The 25,627-nt window shown below is 37.9% G+C and overlaps 1 protein-coding gene across 2 annotated transcripts in view; it reads right to left on the reverse strand.

Moving 5' to 3' along the window:
- Positions 1-25,627, reverse strand: part of LOC150106800 (programmed cell death protein 4-like) — a 244,041-nt gene that overhangs the window by 51,991 nt on the left and 166,423 nt on the right. For both annotated transcript variants that reach the window (XM_090392713.1, XM_090392712.1), the window contains exon 6: positions 20,671-20,785. In XM_090392713.1, coding sequence (XP_090248839.1) covers positions 20,671-20,785 — 115 coding nt within the window. The remainder of the gene's footprint in view (positions 1-20,670; positions 20,786-25,627) is intronic.

The raw sequence follows: 25,627 nt of genomic DNA on the forward strand, positions 1-25,627 counted from the left end.
TTCCTGTTTTTATATCCCCTTCTGTCAACCACGTCTCAGTGATCGCAATAATTTTTGGCCAGGCTGATGCTATCTGCGCCACCAATTCCTCTCCCTTATTCCGGATACTCCTGGCATTAGTATACAGCATATAAATGCCATTGTTTCTATACCCAGCCTTATCCCTTCTAGACTCCACTGGGCTCAGTGTTACCTGACATTGTCTCCCTTCTCCCAAGTATCCATTCCCACAAGAGGCCACCCCTGCTATCATCCTCCCTGGGACACACCGACTCGTTCAGAACAGCAATCTCTCCAGATGCCTACGTCCTTCCTCATTCAAATGTAAACGGTCTCTCGCATACAACTCCTCTCTTTCCTCAAACGCACTCCAAGCATCCACATATACCAGTCCTCTCTTGTCACACATTCTCGCTATTATGCCATTCAATATCACCGCTCTTCTGCTCAGCTCATCATTATCATACCTAGGCAACACGCACACTATTTTTCCTCTCTCTGTCTTCTTCCGTACAGTCTCAAGCAAAAATCTCATATCTCACGCTGCCCGACTTACATTACCACTCAAGTCATTCGTTCCTACCATCACAATCATCTCATCCACCCTTTCACCTCTCTTAATTGCCATAGCCACCCTTTCTATTGTTCCTCCTGGCAAACACTCCTCACGCATCCTATCTTGAACACCACGGATCATTGAGTCACCATACGTTATACCTCTTACCATTCCCTCGCTCCTATTGTTTCCATTCTCTCCTCTTCTTTCATTCCCATACCTCTCTCTTCTACTGTTTCCATTCTCTCCTCTTCTAGCACTCCCATACATCTCTCTCATTCCCTCTCTCCTACTGTTTCCATTTTCTCCACTTCTAGCACTTCCATATCTCTCTCTCATTCTGTCTCTCCTACTACTGTTTCCATCCGCTCGTCTTCTAGCATTCCCATACCTCTCTCTCATTCCATCTCTCCTACCGTTTCCATTCTCTCCTCTTCTAGCACTTCCATATCTCTCTCTCATTCCGTCTCTCCTACTGTTTCCATCCTCTCGTCTGCTAGCATTCCCATACCTCTCTCTCATTCCATCTCTCCTCTTCTAGCACTTCCATATCTCTCTCTCATTCCGTCTCTCCTACTGTTTCCATCCTCTCGTCTGCTAGCATTCCCATACCTCTCTCTCATTCCCTCTCTTCTACCGTTTCCATTCTCTCCTCTTCTAGCACCCCCATACCTCTCACTCATACTCCTTAAATTCTCTCTCTCTCCTACTCTGATTCGCCTTGCATTTATCTCTTATCTATTATCCAAGCAAAACAAATTAAAATTGAATAAGTAAGTAAAAATTATTAAAATAAAATGAATACTTAAAAAAAAAAAATAGCGGCAGAATGTTCATGGAATGAACGTTCTGCCACCGTTTTAATTTGTAGTGGCAGAATGATGAGTAATGGGTGAAGTGAAAACAATATGTTTTATTGCTTCCATCTTCCCTTGCTGTTTTGCCAGATTTGAAGTGAACATGTGTTATCCACATTTCAACCAATTGCTTGTTGTTTATTGATTTTTATTGTTGAAGGTTTTCCTCCTTCAACCAAGGCTCAATATATCTTCAGAAGTGCTAAGTAATACTTAGACAAAATGTGTTGTGAGTTAACTCCCGTATTTATATATTTTTTGGAAATCGTGCGAAAAGCAAGCTGACAATTGAGTTGAAATGCTAACTCTCTTCAACTGAATTCCAATAATATGTGAAACTGCCATAACAGCATTCACTATATATATATATATATCTTAGTTTTAACACGTTTACGAATTTTAACACTTTCGGTTGAATTTTATTGCTGCCGAGCGAACTCACACAATCTAATTAATAACAATAGTTTTTAGTTAGATACTGTGTTTGCCAGTGCAACATATGGTTTTGCTTGAGTCTATATATACAGCATAGTTTCTGTATGAGGGGACATGTGATTTATTAATTAGTGTTGTTTTTATCCCAGTTGTCTCTAATTGCACTATTTGTTGAGAAATATATTACACAGACTGCTTATACCTAATTCACTGACATAATGAAAGTACTTGTGTTTCTTACCTCTGCAATATAGTGGCTATTGGGGGAGGACGTGTTGTTTACAGCAGGAGCAAGTTACTATCGCCCTGCTCTGAATGTGTTTCAGCTTTTTTTTTATTTGCGAGGTATATGCGAAACTTTTTAATTTCTTTTTTTGAATAGAAAATCAGGAGTGCGAATTATTCGTGAGGGCGAGTTATATTCGAGTAAGTACGGTATTTCAATTATGGGTAAGTACATTGGTACCTTCTTTAAACAGAAAAATAGCTCGGATGACAGTGATAATACAAAATGAGTTCGTAATGACAGTTTGTGTGTAGTTTCTGAGAGAAAGAGGTCTGTAACGAATCCACAGAAACACAGAATTCCGTTCAGTTGCAATGCGATAATATTAATATGCTGAATGAAAGGAAAGATTTGCTGACTTGCTAGACACTCGACCACTGGATCGCATTCAAAGGTAAATACAATTGGTTAGTTTGTAGTAACATTTTTCTGTTTTGTGACTTTTCTCCCTTTATGGTAATTATGCCTACATTATTGTTATTATTCAACAATTACTTACAGTTTTGAATGTGTATATATAAAGTCAATATCAACAGTGTGTGGTTAGCAAGGGTGTTAGAGCTGGGTTCTTTACTTTTAGAGTGGTAAATGAGTGGAATAAGCTGCCAGAGTCTGTTGTGGGTGCTATGACGGCGAGTGAGTTCAAGGGAAGGTACAATAGATACTGTGAGAATGTCGTATAGTTGTGTGAACATGATGTTTAGGGCCTCCCTCGATGAGTCTAAGGACTCCCTGGAGTTGCCTGTAATAATAATAACAGTAGCCTGATTATGAATGCGTGAAAAAGGGACGGGAAAGTTTGGAGCTTCCCTGGATAGTATTCAAAAGGTAAATACAATTGGTTATTTTGTATAGAGCCCCGAAACTTATTAGTTTAGTATTTAACCACTGGGAAAGGGTTTGTGTCCACCTCAAAACTCTGAAACAGAATTTGGGAACATTTTCCGAATAACTGTTTATAAGAAATTTCTGTGATTTCACGATCCATTTCAGGCTTGCAGTCACGAGAACGAACTTTTGTTATCAAAAAAAAGAGCAGCTAATTGAGCTTTCAAGTGACAGTGGGCTTAAAATGAAATTCTGTGATCGTGGTTTGGCTCGATTCTGGATCTCGCCTTCAGTGAGAAGTGAATTTCCTGAATTATTTGAAGAAGTCAAAAATCGTCATGCAGTTTTCTACAACCTATCTTTGCAAGAAATGATTTTCATCACTCCTTCAAATAAACACAAAATAAAGAATTCGTCTTAGTGTGTGTGTGTGCTGATCTTCGACTGAAATTGACCAATATTAAGCCAGATATCCAGCAACTCTGCAGAGGCCGAGAAGCTGAACCATCTCATTAAAAGTAAATAGTGACATAATTATATCATACTATTTATTTGTTTAATAAAAATTAAAACTTTGTTTTAATTTTTATCCACAAAATTTAATTTTTTATCTATAATCCGGCCTGGTTGGTCAACTCTCCACCCGCGCGGTTAGCCTAGTGGCTTTGCGCTTCGCAACCATATGCCTGGGGAAGGAGTGTCCCAGGTTCGATTCCCGTTGTAGACGTGAGGAATTTGCAGATCTTCCTCAGGCATAGCCAAGTTAGCCGGTCTTGGGTGCGGTCAGTAGGGTTTTTTCCGCCAGTTTATCTGGCGTTTTTCATCCCGCAAACAGGCAAACCGGCCCCATGAACATACGCCTCTACAGTCAAAAATAATCCCCCTCCCCAGCGGCAGACCAGGCGACGGGTCGGTTGGGAGTAGTACTAACAAGAAGTCGCATCTAAAGTAACACGCAGACCCTGCATGGGAAGCGGGAAATAACGCGTAGTAGAAGAAGTTGGTCAACTCTCCAGCTAAAAGGCTGCGAGTTCGAATCCCGCAGTGAGCATGGATGTTTGTGATTGTCTGTGAAAATACTAGTGGTAGTGGTCGGAGGTAGACAGCGTTGGTGTAGATGATGATGATGATTGTAGTTGTGGTTGGTGAAGACGGAGAGTTGTAGAGTAGGTGCCCTTCCTCAATATGTCTTTGGACTACCTGGAGGCGTTATGTAATAATGATATCAACAAGCTTTATTTTATTGAATTTATTGACAAATTCAAACATTGTGCATCACGTAGTTTGAATTTGGCACTTGGAAATGCTATATCTGTGACAAATAAGAAATTGCATTGGCATAATTGAAAAGGTACACAATTTCTTCAATACCCCTAAAAGACAGGACGTCCTTGTTTTTATAATATTATAATATTAATATTTTTATTTAGCTTGCAAAAAATATTTGTGTGCACCTTACCATTGTCTAAAATAATGCAAAAATCTGACAGTGACCTCTTAATTGCCCTCAATCAAATACCATTCGTGAAACACCAAATTCTTCATTTAAAGATATTTATGATGAAGCATGTATAAAAGCCAATAATTTTAATATTTAAAAAGCCAAGGACTTCATCAAAACAAACATTAAGGTCCAATGTTCCAGCCGATTCTGTAGAAGCGTATTTCAGGAGAACTATTTCATTCCATTTATTGACCAAATATTGACTCAACTTCATGAACATTTCACTCGGCGCAACATTTTGAAATATATTTTTTTCTCTTCTATCAAATGGAAAAGATGCTCCAACAGCAAGTGCAATGGACGATTTTCGTCAATTACGTGAATTTTATGCCGGTGATTTGCCTTATACAAATCCAGCAATTTTGAATGCCGAATTCAAGTTGTGGTGTAAGGAATTTGAAAAATCGTTTGCAATAGCTCCATGCAAAAATGCCGTTGATGCAGTTTCAAAGTGCGACAAAATGATATATCCTAACATCTATAACTTATTAAAAATATTTGCAACACTTCCAGTAACAACATGCATCAGTGAAAGGTCATTTTCTAACTTACGCCTTTTAAAAACCTATTTAAGATCTACCATGACACAATCACGATTGAACGGACTGGCTTTGCTGTATATGCACAGAGAGATTAATGTAACCACAACTGAAATAATTCAAGAGATTTGTAAAAAGAAAAGAAAACTGGATTTTATTCTTTGAATAAGTTTTTATAATTACCTAATGAATTTTATTTAATGAATGAAATAAAATTCATTAAATGGGGGGGGGGGGAGATTAAATCCTGGGTGCGCCACTGATTCCATAAATGTAAACATCTCTTTAAAGAAAATTCTGATGTACTCCGGCATTGCCCAGATCTCAAGCTTAACGAGAAACTCTTCATGCCAAAAATATTGGAAATTATTAAGAACTATACTGTTTAATTATATAAGTTTTTATTATGTGTACTGCAGATGTTGAGGAGGAGTGGAAGCTGTTCCAAACAGCTCTCACTGCCTCTGCACTCTCATGCTGTGGCAGAAAGCGGCTCGGCATGGCAACGGGCAGTGAGAAAAGGACACCTTGGTGGAACCAAGAAGTCCAAAAAACTGTCCAGGCAAAAAAGGAGTCCTACCTAACATGGCTTAGGGTCAAGTCACCTGAGATGCGTTTGTGGTATGCTGAGGCACGAAAAGCTGCTGCTGAGGCAGTAAAGACAGCAAAGCAGAAGGCTTGGGAATCCTTTGGAGAAAGATTAGACTCATCCTATTCAAATGCAAACAAAGTATTCTGGCAGTTTATCCGCTGCCTTTGAGGAAGGAAATCGTGCACAGCAACGGCAATTAAGGCCTCTGATGGTGCACTTTTAACAACCGAGAAGGATATCCTCCACGGATGGAGGGAATAATTTGAGAGCCATCTTAACCTGGGTGGCCCAGCAGTTATGGACATCCAAGAGGTGCAGATTGGGACAATGACTAGTCTCACAGCAGAAGAGGTCTATTTAGCAATAAAATCGCTAAAATCGGGCAAGGCTGCTGGCGATGATGAAATTTGGCCCGAAATGCTAAAAGCCTTAAATCGAGATGGTGTTCTCTGGCTGACTCGAGTGTGTCAGGCTGCTTGGATATCTGGGTGAGCACCAAAGCAATGGCAGACAGGCATAATAATACCAGTCTTCAAGAAGGATTGCAGTAATTATCGTGGCATCTCTCTGCTCAGCCTGTCTGGGAAAGTGTATCCTAGGTGCTTGGAAAGACGGTGCAGGAGCATAGTTGAGTCAAAGTTCTAGGAAGAACAATGTGGCTTTCGTCCTGGTAGAAGTACAACTGACCAAATCTTCACTTTAAGGCAAGTCTTTGAGAAATCTTGGGAATATGCCAAGAATGTCTACACATGTTTTGTGGACTTGGAGAAGGCATATGACCGGGTTCCTTGGGATAAGCTTTGGCGAGTAGTACAGGAGTATGGAGTGGATGGCCAACTATTAGCTGCTATCGAATCCCTGTACGAATGCCCAGAGTTTTGTGTCAGGGTAAATAGCACAAAGTCTGAACCTTTCACAGTCTCCGTTGGTCTCCACCAAGGGTGTGTTCTGTCACCCCTCCTTTTCATAATATTTATGGACTGGATTGATAGGCACAGCAGAGGCAGTGAGTGTGTCAGAATTGGAAGATGTAGCATTGGACGTCTGCTCTTTGCAGGTGACCTAGTTCTGCTTAGCTCTTCAACAGATGACCTCCAGCAGACCCCTGGATAGATTTGTAGTTGTTTGTGCAGACGCTGGAATGAAGATCAGTGCAGCCAAAACTGAAACATTTGTGTTCTCAAGACAATCATCCCAGTGCACTCTACATGTAAGTGGAGTTCCAATGAGGCAGGTGGAGAAGTTTAAATACCTTGGGTCCATATTCACGAATGATGGAAAATGGGACGTAGAGCGAGATACTCGAATTGGCTTAGCAAGCTCAATATTGCGGGAGCTTGGACGTTCGATAATATTGAAGCGGGAGTTAAGCCAGAAAGTAAAGCTGGCTATCTTCAATACAGTCTATGTCCCCATCCTCACCTATGGTCATGAGAGTTGGGTAAAAACCGAAAGAATGCAGACACGAATCCAAGCGGCTGAAATGAGGCTCCTTCAAGGGGGTTGCAGGGGCTGACAAGACTCGACAGAGTCAGAAGCTCTGCAATTCGGGAAACCCTCAATACTCAACCATTGCTTCTCCGTGTTGAGAGATCACAGTTACGTTGGTACGGGCACCTGGTCAGAATTCCACAAGAGAGGCTCCCTCAGCAGGCCCTCTTTGCCAAGCCAGAGGGTGGGAGTCCATGTGGATGGCCAAGGACTCGCTGGATAGATTTTATCCAAAATCTTTGGCGGACACGTTTGGGAATCCCACCTGAACACCTGAGCTTGGTGGCAGAGGATCGTGACCATTGGAAGTTCCTCTTGCAGCTGTTGCCCCCACAACCCAATTAGGAAAGGTGGGCCTTGAAGATGTATGTATGTATGTATATATGTTTATTATGTGTACACATATGCTTCAATTTTTATTTTTATTTTTTTTAAATCACATGCACACACACACGTACACTTCAGTTGAATCTACTAGTATCTGTGTGTTAAAATAGGAAAAAATAGCCAGGTCTTTAAAAAAAAAAAAAAAATACAACCTCTACATAGCTTTTAAACCCCACTGGAAACCTGCTACCTTTATCCTCCTCTCTCGGTGCCTGGAGTATACAAAATACCTGTTCCTGCAAGTTGGTTTACTTCAGACAGACGTAGATCAGCTAACATCTATTTAGATGAACACAAAACTTACATCTACAATCACGACTATGGTCAATCTGGTCTTTTGGACAATATATTGGATACCACTCACAGGATCTTCTGGAAGAAAACCTCCAATATAGTAAATTTAAAAAACAAAGACTACTTTTGGAATCTGCAGGGGCACTCAGAAATCAACCAAATTCAAACAAATACAGGTGCAAAAAACTTTCCAAAATTTGGGAAACATTAATCGTCAGAGATCCCAATTAACATCTTAAGCTGTGTACAAATGCCCATAGAGAGTGCACCACCTAGATAGGACTTTACAGTCACAGCTGCATGTTTTATTGAATTGTGTGTTGTCTTTTGTAATTATGTAAATATGTGTAATTACATAATTATGTAAATAATTATGTAAAAGTCTTTGATAGAATATCACAAGGAATTCTAATTAATAAACTGCAGCACATGGGGATGGATATAAAGTCAAAGTGGATAAGAGAATAGTTATACTCCAAACTTGACTACTGCATGCAGATCTGGTCACCTGGGTTCTTGGCAATGAAGAAGAGATGGAGTGGATCCAGAGGCGAGCGACCCAAAATGGTAGCAGGTCTATGGAATAAACCTTACGAGAACAAGATGAAGATTTGTGTCTTACAGAAATTGGTTGATAATGATTGAGACATAGAAATTACTCAAGGGTCTTTACAAGATTAATACAGAGGAAATATTTTGGAACAGGTCTGGTGGTGAAAGAATTAGGGGCTATCCTTGGAAACCGAGTAAGAGTGTAGTCAGCAAGGGCATTAGAACTAGAGTTTTTGCTTGGAAAGTGGAGAATGAGTGAATTAGGTTGCCAGAATCTGTTGTGAGCACCAAGATTGTGAATGAGTTTAAAACAAAGTTATGATAGATACTGTGCAAATGTTAGATAGTGCTTGGCACGATGATGTTTAGGACCTCCCTTGATGGGTCTAAGGATTCCATAGAGTAGACCATAATAATAATTACAGTAATAGTAATAATAAATATTTTTCAACTGTGTCTACGTGTTACTTATACAGATAATGTTAATCTCAGGGTTTTTTTTTTATATTCAACTATATTTAAATAAATTTAGTGCAAGTCTGCAGGATTGTTCAACTAAACTGAATAACTGCTGTAACAAATTTGGCATGAAAATGAGGAAAAATAGACAAAGAGAAAGAGAGAGAGAGAGAGAGAGAGAGCATAAAATACATCAGGTGCATGTCACATTAAAATGCTATAGAACATGTAAAAAATTCAGCTATTTAACACAATTTTTAGTGAAGATGTCAAATAAAATATGAAAATATTTGACAAAGTTTCCATTATAATACTGGATTCCTAATAGATAACAGACTCATTTGGAAGGAATAGGAAGTTAAAAGAATGTAAACTTATCATGCAGTAAACATTTATGTCGTACCATTACGAGGGAGGGTATCCAAAAATATCCAGAATCTGAATTTGGTGAATGTGCATTTTCTAGTCACAAATGATGCCACTAGGCATTATTAGTGTGCAGTTTTCTACACCAGTCTGGCAAGTGGCATCATTCTGTGTGAACTGGTTTGTTGTTCTGGCTGGTTTTTTTTGTTGTTAGTGTTTACAAGCAAGTTTGGCGAGTTTATGATGGCTGACCACAAGGAACAGAGTGTGCATGAAATTTTGTTTTCTTTTGGTAAAACTGCAACTGAAACTATTGTTATGCTTCGGCAATCCTTTATGTAAAATGCAGGTCTACGAGTGGTTTTCCATTTAAAAATGGGGATATGTCAGTTGAAGACCAAAAATGATCTAGCCAACCTTTGACAAGCAGAAATGATGAAATGGTTTACCAGGCAATGAATGAATATCATTGAATGACCACTGAGCAAGTTTTTGAAGAGAGAATTTGTCATGGAGTGTGTGCCAATGAATTTTAACAGAAGATTTGCAAATGAAATGTTTGTATACTAAATGTGTGCTTCATTTACCTACAGAGGTTCAAAATCTCTCCCGATCTCTCTCTCTCTCTCTTCATGCGACTTTTTTTTTTATTCCCATGGATAAAGAAAACCACGAAAGGGCAGCAACTTGATGTGGACAAAGTGAAAGAAAAGTCGCCGAGGCGATAAACAGTATTCCAGTTGAACAGCTCTAGAACTGCTTCCAGCAGTAAAAGAAACATTGGGACAAGTGTATTGACTCACATGGAGGTGAGTTTGAAGGAGACTAGAATATGGTATATTATATACTTTAATAAAAATTGTTTTAAAAAAATAATTCCACTAAATCTGGGTACCTTCGGGTGTTGACTATTAAATAGTCAACACCCGAATATCCAATTCATGGCTGAGTTTGAAACTAATGGTTCCCTGCCTTTCCTGGACATGAAACTGACCCGTTCTTCTGAAAAACTTAAAATTTCGATGTACAGAAAACCTACACACACACACACACCAATAGATATATCCATAGTCAGTCCCATCATTTCCCTCCTCAGAAACTTGGAATTATTTCTACTTTGGGACATAGAGCTCGCTCTCTTCTTGATGACCCAGTTGAACTTCATAAAGAAATCAATTTTCTTAGATCCACTTTCAGACTGAATGGTTATTCTCAAAAAATTACTAAAAAATACCTTTTTAATCCTTCTAGTCGCCATACTGAAGAAATAATTATTTTAAAAGCAATATATCTATACCATACATAAGCTCAGTCTCTCAAAAAATATAACATTAGAACTTTATTCACTCTGCTTCCTAAGATCCGCTCTCTAGTGAGTCGTCCAAGGCCTAGCAACCATCACAATCTAAAATATCCCGGTATTTACAAGATATGGTGTGACTGGCATTCCTTACTTTGGCCAGACAGATAAGTCTATTGAATTGTGTATGGAGGAGCACAGGAGGAACATCACTTACAAGAGAACACGTGCCAGTGCTTTATCCAGCCGTATCCTTTTTTCTACCGATTCTGATGATCAAAACCATAGTCATACAATCCATTGGGATAGATCTAACAACATTTTCCATCACCATGACGAATTGGAGAGAAAAATAGTAGAATCTAGAGAAATCATCCTCAACCCTGTACATTTAAATAATAATTTAAGCTACAACCTCCTGGACTGTCATTCTGCTGTGATCACATACTGGCGCTCATGAGATGCTATACGCACGCGCTCACCCAACAATGTGAACAACGAAGGAACAGCTTTGAATATGTTAATTACAACATTTTCACGTTAAATGCATACAGTGATTTTCCTGTGCTGTTCACAGTTTTTATCTTCGATGTTTAATGTTTTTTCTTTTCTTTTATGAAAAGACCTGAAGAAAGCTGTAAAAAGCCGAAACTAGTCGTGTGATACCATTAAACCTTTTTCCTTCACTCTTGGTTTATGTCATTCAATTCTTTTAAAAAATATGTTTAAAAACTGAGTAAATCAACCTCAGTGCATATATATATATATATATATATATATATATATAGAGAGAGAGAGAGAGAGAGAGAGAGAGAGAGAGAGAGAGAGAGCTCAACAAATACATTTATTCACCTACATGTGGCAAGTAGCTGCAGACTGGACAAAACAGAAAAAAATAACTTTCATACCTCAGTCAAAACAGATGAAGTTAATCTGTTAATAAATGAAGTTAATTGATGGAAAGACCTAGGTTTGAATCCCATCTACAATGCAAAGAGTTTATCAGGACTTTTCAACTGGAGGTGAGTTAGTCAGTCTCATATGGAGGTGGTTTTTTCTTCCCAGAAACTCAGGTTTTTTATTCTGCAAAAAACAGGCCAACCAGTCTGAAGAACACACACAGTATATAGCCATAGTGCACAATGCCAAGAGGATTAACCATCCTATCATAAGCAGTATCAGATATCTAGGAAAGCCAAGTTGTTTGGCTGTGACAGGAAATCTGAGCCTAACACGAATGGGAAATCTGATGAATGAGAAAAATTTCTTCCATTAAAATGTAGTTAAAGTTAATAGGAAGGAACAAATTAATTAATAGAATATCAGAAAACAAAAATGTGAATAAGATATAGGTATAGATGAATAGTATATGTATTATGGTGATAAGGGGCACTGACATATTCAGGGATATTGATTAAAAGGATGCTTTCGGATGGAAGCGAATATGATTCTATAAAGAAAAAAACCTTTAATTTCAATTGGCATTCGAGCCTTTAAATGCCAATTCCTATCTGTACATGAGAAGTGTGCATTAATGAGAGAAAGAGTTGAAAGAATATGCTGAGAGAGGTAGGATAATATACACAGCTGTAATGAAAACAGAATAAGCATTATGCTCAAAATGGTACAAAATAAGTGGTAAAGAAATTATATTAAAAAAAAAAGTGTAAAGAAATAAAAAAAAAAGACCAAAATGGCAATGAGATGCACGATGCCAAGAGGATTAACCATCCTATCATAAGCAGTGTCAGATTTCTAGGAAAGCCAAGTTGTTTGGCTGTGACAGGAAATTTGAGCCTAACATGAATGGGAAATCTGATGAATGAGAAAAATTTCTTCCATTAAAATGTAGTTAAAGTTAATAGGAAGGAACAAATTAATTAATAGAATATCAGAAAACAAAAATGTGAATAAGATATAGGTATTGATGAATAGCATATGTATTATGGTGATAAGGGGCACTGACATATTGAGGGATATTGATTAAAAGGATACTTTCAGATAGAAGCGAATATGATTCTATAAAGAAAAGACCTTTAATTTCAATTAGCATTCGAGCCTTTAAATGCCAATTCTAATAGGAATTGGCATTTAAAGGCTGCTTTGAAAAACTGCTAATGTGGAAATTAAAGATGAATAAATTACAAGGATATCTCAAGAGTTTACAGAATAAAGAACACACACACACACACACACACACACACACACACACACACACACACACACACACACACACACACACACACACACACAGTTTTGCTATAACACACACACACACAGAGAGAGAGAGAGAGAGAGAGAGAAAGAGACTCATATGTATTTTTTAAAATTAAACAATATTCATTTAACCCATAAAATCCATCATCATTATCATCATCAAATTCCTAATATGTACTCACAAGATGTTAAATATGATACTATGATATTACTAGATGACTAAGTTTACATTACTACTAATTTCCTATCAACAATTTTCCTCCATATTACTCATTTATTTGTCAGGTCTATGTTAAAAAAGGTCTATATAATAAAGTCATAGGGAAAAAATGCAAGGATATAGCATTTTCAGAGAGGACAGAAGAAACAGAATGGGAGGAGAGGTTTTGCTAATGATAGCAGAAGAACTGGGAAAGAAGAAGCCAAGAAGAGTAAAAGTACATCAGGAGGTCAGAGATGCAGATGGAAGGAAGTTCATCTGAGACTAGCTGGCATGAGATAAAAGGTCAGCAGGATGAAACATATGGCTGATTGCTGCTATAGTGCAGAGGATACAATGGAGAATGTAAATGGCATGCATTAGAAAATTAGCATGATGAGTGCAGGTTGAGTAATTATCATGAAGGATTTCGGGAAATAAGAGAGGAAACAGGAATGATAACAGGTAGGGAAGGAAGTGAAATTTATACAGCTGCCAAGAGAGAGAATTACCTGAGACAAGATTCAGCAATGGGAGTATTGGTCATAGCATCAGAGAATGAAGCAGTGCCCAAAACCTAGAATTTTCTGTTAAGAGATATATATGTGGAAATACAAAGTAGGTGATTGTGACAAGCTGGGAGTCAGTTTTCAGCAGCGCCATGACAAGAATTTGGAGAGGAGAGAGAATGGTGGTGCATAGGAAGTGGTCAAGGGTTGTTTAAAGAAAGCAGTATCAGATTGTATACCCAGAGTCAGGAAGATAAATCAAGTAGGAGTTAGATGGATGAATAGCATCATTAAGCAGGAGTTGCAGCAAAAGTTGTAGAAGGAAAATAAAGAAAGAAGTGATCAGCACACCTATGACCAGTACAAGGTACAGACAAGAAGGGTGACTTGTATGGTAAGAAAGATCAAAGCTAATTTTGAGAAGAGGAGAGCTGATGAGGCCAGAAGAAAAGTTCTTCACTACGTGGCAAGTAAAAGCAAGAACGACTATGGAAGGCTAACAGTGCTGATGGTGGAGGATGTAAGAGAAGAAAACCAAATAGTTGATTTACCAAGTGATCATTCTGCAAGGTGTTCCATTCAAGTGGTGATATTGTATTCTCTCAATGACTGATGAGAGAACAAAATTGGGGTGCTTAGGGTATTGCAGAACATTAAAGTGAACACAGCCATGGGATTAGATAGTATATATCAGCTTCTGTATTATGACAATATGTGAAGTAATTAGCACCTCTTTTGAACATGCTGTTCAATTTAACTCTCAGTTCTAGACAATTTCTAATAGAGTTCCAGTGTATAAAGGAGGCTCCAAGACAGAAGGTACAAATTACAAGTGCCAATCAGCACCTCAGAGTGGTGGTTAAGGTATTGGAAAATTTTGTAAAAGAATTCAGAATCAGGTGGACAGGAATATGATACTTTACAGGGAACGACATGGTTTTGTGAAGGGTAGGTCTTGTCTTAGTAATCTGTGTTTACTTTTTTTTATAATAAAGTAATAATAAATGAGCTAGGCAAAGGAAATAGCTATTTAGTGATCCTGCTGAACATTGCAAAGGCAGGATTTTACATGGAACTCTCTTGCCACTGTGCAAATGGGGATGGATATGAAGCTGATGATTTGGATTAGAGGATGGATAATGAACAAATATCAGAGAGTAGTTTATGGAGGAGAAGAGTCCAGAAGAAGGCAGACAAATAGTGGTATATTGGATGGCTCAGTACTTGGTCCTCTACTGTTTAATTTGTACACCAATGACAGGAAATGATTTAAGGGGAAATATTCAGTTTGCTGATTATGAAAAGCTGGGAAGAGCAGTAGTTAATGAAGATGTGGAGATCCTGCAGAATGATTTAAACAGATTAGCAGTATGGGCAAAGGTAAATGGCTGACAGTTTAATGTGGCCAAGTATAAGGGTGCACTTCATGAAAAAGTGACCGCAAGATGTGTACTATATTGATGGAACTGAAGTGCAGGAAATTGGTGAGGGCCAGGGATTTGGCAGTAATTATGGACAAAGTTGAAGTTTAGAAGGCATATTGCAAATATGCCTTCTAAACTTCACATTACATAGCAACTGAAGGATATGCTACAAGCAGGGACAAGGAAGTTATTATTTCCTTTGTGAGTAATAAAGCCACATCTGGACTACTACACACAGATCAGGTCATCTGAATTCCCTGGGAATGAAAAAGCAGTGGATAGAATCCATAGGTGAGTAACAAAGATTGTGGTAGTTCTATGGAATGCTCTCTATGAGAATAGATTGAAAGCATAGGAGGGCCAGACTTCAAAACTAGCTGATAGGTGAAAAAGTGGGGAGATGATGGAAGCATAACAGTTATTAAAGAGGTTTTATAGGATTGACACTGAAGATTTTTTCAGTACATGGCAGGAAGGTACAGAATGGGGGGGGGGGGGAAGTCAACCCTGGAAATTGTATAAGAGTGAGGTTAGCAAAGGGTTTTAAGACTAGGTTTTTGCTTGGAGGGTTATGAATGGATGGAATGGGTTGCCGGAGGTGGTTGTGAGTGCTTCATCTGTATGAGTTCAAGAAGAGGTAAGATAGGTCAAAGGTGTGACTGCAGTGGGATATGGTGATGGAATGCATAAAATTAGGATAAGACAGGTATGAGCAACCAGAGGCGGAATCAGGGGAAATGAGTGGTCAGACCAAAGAGAGAGAGAGAGGTATGGTATAGTTCTAGAGTAGAAAATATTAGTGTTAGTATAACTGTCTCAAAGACAAAAGTATTGTAATGTTTGTATAAATGTAAGGAGTATTCAAAATAAGAGAGGTGAGTTTGTTGCTTGATTGAGTCAGTATGTCCAGAGATATTTGGTATAAGTGAAACTTGCTTGTCTGAGGCATGATGTACTGTTGGGAATAGAAATGGAAGGAGATACAATTTTCTGGATGGATAGGAAGTTAAAAAAAAGGGGGAAAGTATTGTTAATGATCACAGAGGAACTATATCCAATAAGTGTGCTTATTGGATATAGTTATACCCAATCTATGTGGTGTGAAGTTGAAATTAACAGACTAGTATATCTGACAGGATGCTGTTATAGGCTGGAATGCAGAGAATAGTGATTATGAAATATTTAGGCAAATTGATTGGACATGTAAAAAGAAGGTGATCCTGATGGGAGACTTTAATTACAGGAATATAGATTGGAAGGAGGAGATAGTTTATGGAAACAAGGACAGTGAGACTGTTGAATTTCTGAGGGATAAACACTCTAAAACCTTAAGTTGCTTCTATGGCATGTTGCTTAAGCAGCATGTGACAGAAGCAATTAGAGGTTTTTTAGAGTGTTGGATTTGGTGATAACTTCACAAGAAGTAGTTGTTAACGAGGTATTAACACTGCTTACAGTTGGTGAGATAAATCGTGAGGTACTTGTTTGGGAAGAAAAGGTTACTGTCAAAAAAAAGGATATATGTGGAATTATAAGGAGAGTGATTATTAGAAGCTCTAGTCAACTAGCATCGATACATTGGGTAGATAAGCTGTGCAGAAAAGATGCTGACAGTGCACAGTAACTGACATTTCAAACAATGTATAACTGCATACCAAGAGTTAAGTGAGTAAACAGAGTAGGAATGAAATGGATGAACAGTGAAATCACGTAAGCTGTGTTGAGAAAGAAAATGTTATGGAGAAAATGCAAGACAATTGGTGGTGATCAGATCCATGAGGAGTATAAAGTGCAAGCTAGGAAGGTAATAATCATGGTAAAGAAAGAAAAGGTGCAGTATGGGAGGAGAATAGCTAGGCCAAGGTTAATGCAGGGGAATTCTTCCACTATATGGCAAGCAACAGGAAAATTAATTATGGCAAATTGACACTGGTGGATAGTCGTGGCAGTAGAATGACTGTTGCAAAGGATATCAGGATATATAATACTGGTGTAAATGATGCCATGCAATATGTAGAAAGGAGAAAATATTAGGAGAATTGAAAGTGAAAGAATAAGAGGTGTATCAAGTGCTGATTGGATTAGATGTTAATAAAGCCATGGGAATGGATGGCATATCACCACATATTTTTAAGGAATGTGCACAACATTTAGCTATGCTCCTGACCTGGTTATTTAATGAAAATCTTATAGTGGGTAAGGTTCCTGAGGTGTGGACAGAAGTTTCCAATTATAGAGATTGTATATGAATAGAATACAAGATTGAGTTCATGGACATAGTATTCTTTATTATGGTCAGCATGGATTTGTAAAGGGTATGGTATGTTTTAGCAATTTACTTGCATTTTATAATAAAGTAATGAATGTGTTAGATAAGGGAGAATTATATACAGTGATATTCTTGGACTTTGTAAAAGTGTTTGATAGATTACCACATGATAAACTGGTGTACAAGCTGCAGAGTATGGACATGGATAGTATATTGGTTAGATGGATTGGAGATTGTCTATCTGAATACCAGCAAGTTGTGTATGATGGAGCAGTGTCTCAAAAAAAAAAACCCAGTGGTGTGTCCCAGCATCCTGTTCTTGGATCTTGCTGTTTAACCTGTTTGTAAATGATATATCATGTGGACTGACAAGGAATTTTCAGATATTTGTTGATATTAAGTTGGAGAGAATTATAAGTAGCACTGCTGATGTTAATTCCCTTCAGGAAGATTTGAACAGACTTTTGGCTTGGACAAAGACGGTTGTAGTTTCAATATTAATAAGTGCAAAGTGCTGCATTCCCTACTGAGTGTTCCTCGCAAGATCTATGCAAGTATACTTGAGAAACGGTTGAGAAGAATTGTGGAAGAAAAGCTCTGTGAAGAACAAGCTGGATTCAGGCCAAATAGAGGCTGTCAGGATCAGATCTTCACTCTGCGACAAATAGTCGAGAAAGCATGGGAATATAACAAAGATCTGTATTTAAGTTTTGTTGATTTGGAAAAGGCATATGACAAGGTGACAAGAGAGAAGCTATTCAATACACTGCAGTTACATGGTGTCAGTGGGGCATTATATCAAGCAATACTTAGTCTTTATTTGAGTTGTAAGTCAGCAGTTAGAATTGAAGGAAGTACAGGAAGATGGTTTAATGTTAAATCTGGTGTGAGACAGGGATGTACATTATCCCCTCTGTTATTCATTATCTATATGGATCACATTATGAAGGAAAGTGGTATTAAACATGATATCAAAATTGGAGATGTTAATGTCAGCTCTTTGCTTTATGCAGACGATGTTATTCTTCTAAATAAATCTGCTACAAGTCTGCAAGATTCTCTGACTAAATTGAATAGCTGTTGTAATAGATATGGTATGAAGGTCAGCAATAAAAAGACAAAGACAATGAAAATAGGCAGAATCATTGAAAATGTCAACTGTGTTGTGAATGGAGAACCTGTGGAACAAGTAAAACATTTCAGCTATTTAGGCACGATTTTTACTGAAGATGGTAAATTAAATATAGAAATAGACAACAGAATCAGCAAAGCTGGTATGGTGGGAAGTCAATTGAATAAATTCATATGGAATAAGAGAGAAATTAGTCGGAACACTAAATTAGCTGTATACAAGACAGTATTCAAACCAGTTTTAACTTATGGATCTGAGAGCTGGGTCAGAAGTAAAACACTTGACCAAAGACTAGAGACCACAGATATGAGAGTCCTGAGAAAGATTATAGGCGTGAACAGATGGCATCAATGGCAATATCATATTGCCATTGATGGATATTAGGAAAGAACTTGACATTGTCAGCATCCAGGAATGCGTTAGCAGAGCTAATCTCAGGTGGTATGGTCACTTAAACAGAATGGGCGAGGAAAGATTAGCAAAACAAGTGTTCTCTGCCAGGTTGGCAGCAAAACGACCCAGAGGAAGACCAAGATATAGGTGGACTGATATGGTACAAAGTGCTTTAGATGATAGAAATATAAGATCTGATAATGTTAGAGTCTTGACAAGTAACAGACTGATTTGGAGGAAAATTGTAGATAGGAAATTAATAATGATGTAATTTTTTTCATGTAGTACTATCATATCCTGTACACCCCTTGAGGGTACATGGCAGGAATTTGATGATGATGAAGTGCTGCATTTTGAAGTGCAGAAGCACAAGGCTGTGTACTGCATGAAATGGATGAGATTCAAGATATTGCAAGTGTTTCACAGACTGCACATTATATTGCCACTATTATAAGAAGCATACTAACATGTAGGGATAAGGAGGTGGTTGTGCCATTGTATAAAGCTGGTCCGATCACACCTGGACTGTTGTGCTCAGATCTGATCGCCTGGTTTTCATTGTGATATGGAAACATTGAAGAGGATCCAGAGATGAGTGACTAAGACAATATTAGGGTGCTGGAATGTTGGCTATGGAGAGAGGTTGAAGCAATGTGGATTGCAGAATTTGGTGGATAGAAGAAAGAAGTGATATGACAGAAATGTTTGAGTTAATTAAAGGAATTATAAAAGAACAGAAGGTGAGAGAGGAAGAACAGAGACTATCCCTGGAAGTTATGTAATAGTGTGATAAAAAGGGGTGTGAGGAGTAGATTTTTTACATGGAGAATTGTGGATGAATTGAACATATTACCATAATATGTTGTTAATGTAGGAGGTGTTAAGGGATTTTAAGATTCAGTATGACAGTATTATAAATATGTTGTCGGTTGAATGAACCTCCAATGATGGATTTAATAACTCCATGGAGCGTGTGATGATGATGATAATATTATTAATTGTTTGAATAATTGTCAGCATGTAAATAATGGGTTTCCAACAATGAGCCCTTTCACTGAGCCTTTTCCATGGAGATATACCCACATAATAATAATAAGAAGAAGAATTTCCACTGCTGTTCATCATCTATATGGATCAATATTATATAGGAAATTGGCATTAAAATGTCAAAATGTTGAGTTGAATATCTCAATATTTTGAGATATTCAACTCAACACTGTACCTTATGCATGTTATGATACATTTCTAAATCAATCCATTACAAGTCTGCAAGATTCCATAACTGTATTGAATGACTACTATAAGAAATTCTGCATGAAAATCAGCAATAAAGAAACCAAACTATGAAAAAAAAAAAAAAAAAAAAGGAAGAACATAGAAAACTTTAAAGTGCATTCCCACTAAAGAACCTACGGAACAAGTGAAATATTTTAATTATTTATGTTCAATTTTTAGTAAAGATGGCACATTAAATATGAAAATAGACTATAAGAATTAGCAAAGCTAGTATATTTGTTAAGTGAAGAAATATATATTGGATAAGAAAGCCCAGGTGCTGTAATCACAAACAAAAAGGCTAGTAAAACGGTGTTTGATGCTAGGGTGACAGCAAAATGACCAGGGAAAAGATCTAAGTGAGATGATGTTAGAAGGGCCTTAAAAGACCAAAATATAAGATCTGACAATTGAGTCCTGATAGATAAGACTAATTTGGAGAAAAATTATCATTTGAAAAGTTATGTAACCCTTAAGAGTACATATCAGGAATTTGACGATGATGAAACCAGAAAGCATATTAATATGTGCAGATTTCAATAACCAACTCAATAAAAGTGAAATTTTATCCTCTACTATCTGAAATTATGAATACATTTTCAAGTATAAGATGATTAGAGATTTGACTGATATTTCAAAAAATGGTCTCCACAGTATGGTTCCCACCTTATGAAAACACTGGTCTTTATAATAATGATGTATTATTGGTTACTATCCTTTTTATTTTACAAAGGATGAAAAAAAAAATGAAAATGAAAATAAAAATAAAAATAAAATAATATATGATTTATTAAAAAGATACATACCTGATTGATAAGATATTTGACAGGCCTCATTCCTCCACCGACTCCCCACACGTTATCCAATCTAACCATGCCATGCTTCATGCTTAATAAAATATCAGCATGCTCCAAAGCAGATCTGATGTATTTTGAAAAGAATATGAATTACAAATGCTATTAATTAACACAGGATTTTATAATATAATTACCAGAGATTAAGAAATGCACATGTATACACAATCTAACATCAACAAAAAAGTAAGTATATAATATACGAGGGCAGTCTGAAAAGTTCTCAACCTAACAATGAAAAAACAAATTTATAATTTCAAAATTATTTTTGTTTTTCAACATAATCTCCCTTAAGACTAATACATTTATTCCAGCGATGCTCCAGCGCAATTATCACGTCCCTGTAGTGGTTCTCAGTAAGATCTGCAAAATACCCCTCTACAGCTACAATCCCTCTTAATTCGAAGAAAAACGCTGACCAGTGAGGAAGAGTTTTAGTTTGGGGAAGAGATAGAAGTCAGAGGGAGTCAAATCTGGAGAATAGAGTGGATGTTCCAACAATTCATAGCGCAGATCCCTTAATTTTCCCATTGTCAAAACACCTTTGTGGGCAGGTGCATTTTCCTGATGAAAGATCATTTTTTTCTTCTGCAAACCAGGTCTTTTCTCACGAATTTTTTTCATCTAGTTCAGTTAAAAGATCAGAATAATATTCCACAGTTATTGTTTTACCCTTTTCAAGATAATTAATAAACAAAATGCCTTTAGCATCCCAAAACACTGGTGCCATGACCTTTCCTGCTGATGGAACAGACTTTGTCTTTTTTGGTGCTGAACAACCGGCTTCTGTCCACTGTTTTTGACTGCTGTTTGGATTCTGGTGTGTAATGGTGAATCCAAGTCTCATCCACAGTAATAATTTGACACACAAAATCAGATTTATTCTTGTTAAAATGCTCCAAGCACTGTTCAGAGATTTTCATGCGAGTGCATTTTTGATCTGCTGTGAGCAAGCGAGGCACTGATCTTGCACAAAGCTATTTCATTTGAATTCTTCATGCAAAATATATCCTACACGTTCTTTTGAAATGTTAAGTCTCAGCAATTTCATGCACTTTGACTTGCCAGTCATCCAATACCATATTGTGCACTTGATCAATGATTTCTGGTGTTGTTACACTTTTTGGACATCCTTCACATGGATTATCTTCAAGGGTGGTACGGCCACGTTTAAACTCGGCAGCCCATTTCTTAATTGTCAAAAATGAAGGAGAAGAGGGCACATAAACTTTTATGAACTTTGAATGAATTTCTTTTGGCATTAAACCTTCTTTTACAAAGAATTTTATAACAGCATGATACTCAATTTTAACCATCAAGGGATACAGACAACACTTTTGCTTCATACAGCTGTATAAAACAAATTACTTGACAGAATGACTTGCAATTTCACATGGATGCTTATGACAGATGTACCAACTTAGGAAAAAAAAAACTCTTGCAAATAGTGTTGCCATCTATGGTCGAGAACGTTTCAGACCATCCTCTTAAGTAAATAAAATAATGAAATTTTATACATATGTGCATTTTTTACTCAAGACTTTCTTTTTATTATTATTATTATTATTCAGGCCTCCATGGAGTCAAAAGACTTGTCGAAGGGAGGTCTCCCCCCCCCCCCCCAAGAAACACAAAGTCTATCATACCACTCCTTGAACTCATTCACCGTTCTTGCTTTCACCACTCCATCAGACAATGCATTCCATGGTTTAACCACCCTCCATGCAAAGAAACCACTCCTCACCCTCTTCCTCACAGTTTCCTTTCGTAACATCCAGGGATGGCCTCTTGTCATCACTTCTTCCCGCTGTTCCACCAAGCGAAAGAACTCCACAGTGTCAACCCTGTTACCACCTCTCAACAGTTTAAAAGTCTCAATCATATCACCTCTCCTCCTTCTATCCATCAAACTCTGCAGTCCATATTCCCTCAACCGATCCTCATAACTATCATTGTACAGTCCTGAAACTGTCTTTGTTATCCATCTTTGTACCCTTTCCACAGTTAATTTATCCCCTTCAAATCCTGGACACGAAATCTCAGAACAATAGTCTAAGTGTGGTCTGATCAGAGACTTATACAACGGAATGATAACCCCTTTACCTCTGCAGGTCAGTGTCCTTCTCATTATTGCAGCGATCCTCTGTATTACCTTCACCACCTTTGCAATATGTCCCCTAAATTTCAGGTTTCTATCAATCATCAACCCCAGATCTCGTCTCCCCTACTGCCTCCAGTATAACTCCTCCCATAGAGTATGCAGTATCCCATCGATGTTTCCCAAACCTCAAGACCATACAATTTTGCTGCATTAAACTGACACCCCCCATTCATTTTTCCAGCTATCTAGCGTGTGCAGATGCGGCAGCCCTGCAAGAGGATTTGAATACGCTAGATAGCTGGAAAGGTTAAACAATATAGGTCCCAGTACTGAGCCCTGTGGGACCCCACTTGTGATCCTCTGCTTCCTTGAAACTGCCCCACCATACACAACTCTCTGATATCTATCGGACAGCCAATCCTGAATCCAGTTGACCAATCTGACATCCAGACCCATGTACTGCAACTTAAATATCAGCTTATCGTGTGGCACCCGGTCAAATGCCTTTGTTAAGTCTAAGAAAATGGCAGTATATGCCTTTCCCTCATCTAATGCTCTTGTAACTTTATCATAAAAGGCTAGCATATTGCTAAAACAAGAGCGCCCCTTCACAAATCCATGTTGACTCTCACAGATAACATTACCCTCATCTGCCCAATGCTGTATACGGTCCTCCACTACTTTCTCCAAGATTTTAACAACTACTGATGACACACAAAACTGGTCTATAATTAGACACTTCCAGTCTGCTACCGACCTAATGCAATGGCACTATCTTACCTTCCATCCATTCCATGAGTACCTTTCCAGCAGCCAGACTTTCATTGAAAAGCCAGGTCAAAGGCACTGTTCCCTAGCACATTCTCTCATAACTCGTGAAATACCATCCAGTCCCACAGCTTTACTGACATCCAGAGTACTCAGTATTTGAAACACACTCTCCTCCTGTACCTCTAAACCTCGAACCTGCCCAATCCCTCTAGCATTAAAACCGACTCCTCCAGAATGAAATACTCCAATAAAGTGTTTTCATTGAACAATTTCACTATGCCCTCTGCATCAGTCACTCTATTCCCATTTTTATCCCACAATATCATTCTTCCACAGTCATTTCTCCTCCTATTGGCCACATATCTAAAAAATTTCCTAGGATTTTCTTTGGATCTTAGGGCTAATCTTCTCTCATATTCCAGTTTCGTCTTCCTTACTATACTAGTCACTCTTCTGGCCTGTGTCTTATACTCTTCATGCATCTTCTCTTCTCCTGTCTCCTTATATCTGTTCCACAGCCTCTTTTTCACATGCAATTCCTTTTTAATATTGTTTGTCATCCACTTTACTCCAAATTGTGTCCTCTTGTTCACTTGTGGTATACAACTTGCCATTGCTGCTAACAAATATTCTTTCATAATTTCTCACACACTAATGATATCCAGGCCTTCCAATTCCTCCCTCCATGAAACTTCCCTAAGTTGACGTCTTAGACTATTATAATCACCTGCCTTATAATTCCACATACGTTCCCGTCTCTTTGATACTCCTGCATGTCTATTCATTTTCCAAGTCAAAACCATATGGTCACTCTCTCCAACTGGTGGGAGATATGTCATCTCAGTTATTATCAACTCTTACGATGCTGTAACCAAATCCAAAATTCTTGAACCTTTTGTTCCCTCTATTGCATGTTGCCTAAGACATTTGTCCCTCAAGAATTCTAGAAATTCTATTCCCTTATTGCTACATGCATCTTCCTCTCCCCAATTTATACTACTGTAGTTAAAATCTCCCATAACAATCATTCTTCTTGCACTTGCCAAACTCAACTGTCTAAACATTTCTTGGTCCCCACCCTCTGTACTCCTGGGTCTGTAGCAACATCCCACTAAATATCCTGTCTTGCCCACCTCTACCTCACACCATATGCTTTCAAAATCATTAGTGTCGCTGCCTTCCAAAGTCTCCACTCTTAGAGGACATAGGTCGTCACTTATTATAAGCAGTACTCCACCACCACCATGCTTTCTCTTCCTATCCTGCCAAAAAATGCTGTGCCTAGCGACTTCTATTCCTCTTATTATATCCTCTTCTGTCAACCACGTCTCAGCGGTCCCAATAATTTTTGGCCAGGCTGATGCTATCTGCAGCACCAATTCCTCTCCCTTATTCCAGATACTCCTGGCATTAGTATATAGCATATAAATGCCGTTGTTTCTATACCCAGCATTATCCCCTCTAGACTCCACTAGGCTCAGTGTTACGTAATGTCATCCCCCCCCCTTCTCACAAGTACCTATTCCCACAAGAGGCTACCCCTGCTACCATCCTCCCTGGGACATACTGACTTTTGATATACAATTATGCTATACTTTCATGCATGTGTTTTAATCCAATACAGAACAATTTCATAGATTAAGTGTTATAAATTTTAGATCATCCTCATTCATCCATTCTGTATCCCAGTAGGTATTAGTCAGAAGCTCCATCGAACGTTGCACTTCTTACAGAACATGGAGGGGGAAGTTTCTTGAAAAGACGGATAATATTTGAATAAAACAAATCTACGTTGGGAAAGAGAGAAATTTATATCTTTTAAAATGAGCAAACTTCAGGGTATAAACAAGGGTATAATTAACTATTTTTATTTTCAGACAAATGGTTGGGAAGTCTTAAGAAAATAACAGGATTCTCTATACATGATTTGTACATCTTATAAAGGCATATTAGAGGATCCTACAGGGAAATGTTCAAGACTCTAAAACTGTGTGAATTAAATTGAACTATATACTTAATATACTGCCAACTCTCACC

The sequence above is a fragment of the Typopeltis vanoorti genome, chromosome 5, assembly GCF_054136105.1.
Source record: "Typopeltis vanoorti isolate ZY-2024b chromosome 5, IOZ_Tvanoo_1.0, whole genome shotgun sequence".
NCBI classification, from domain to species: Eukaryota; Metazoa; Arthropoda; class Arachnida; order Uropygi; family Thelyphonidae; genus Typopeltis; species Typopeltis vanoorti.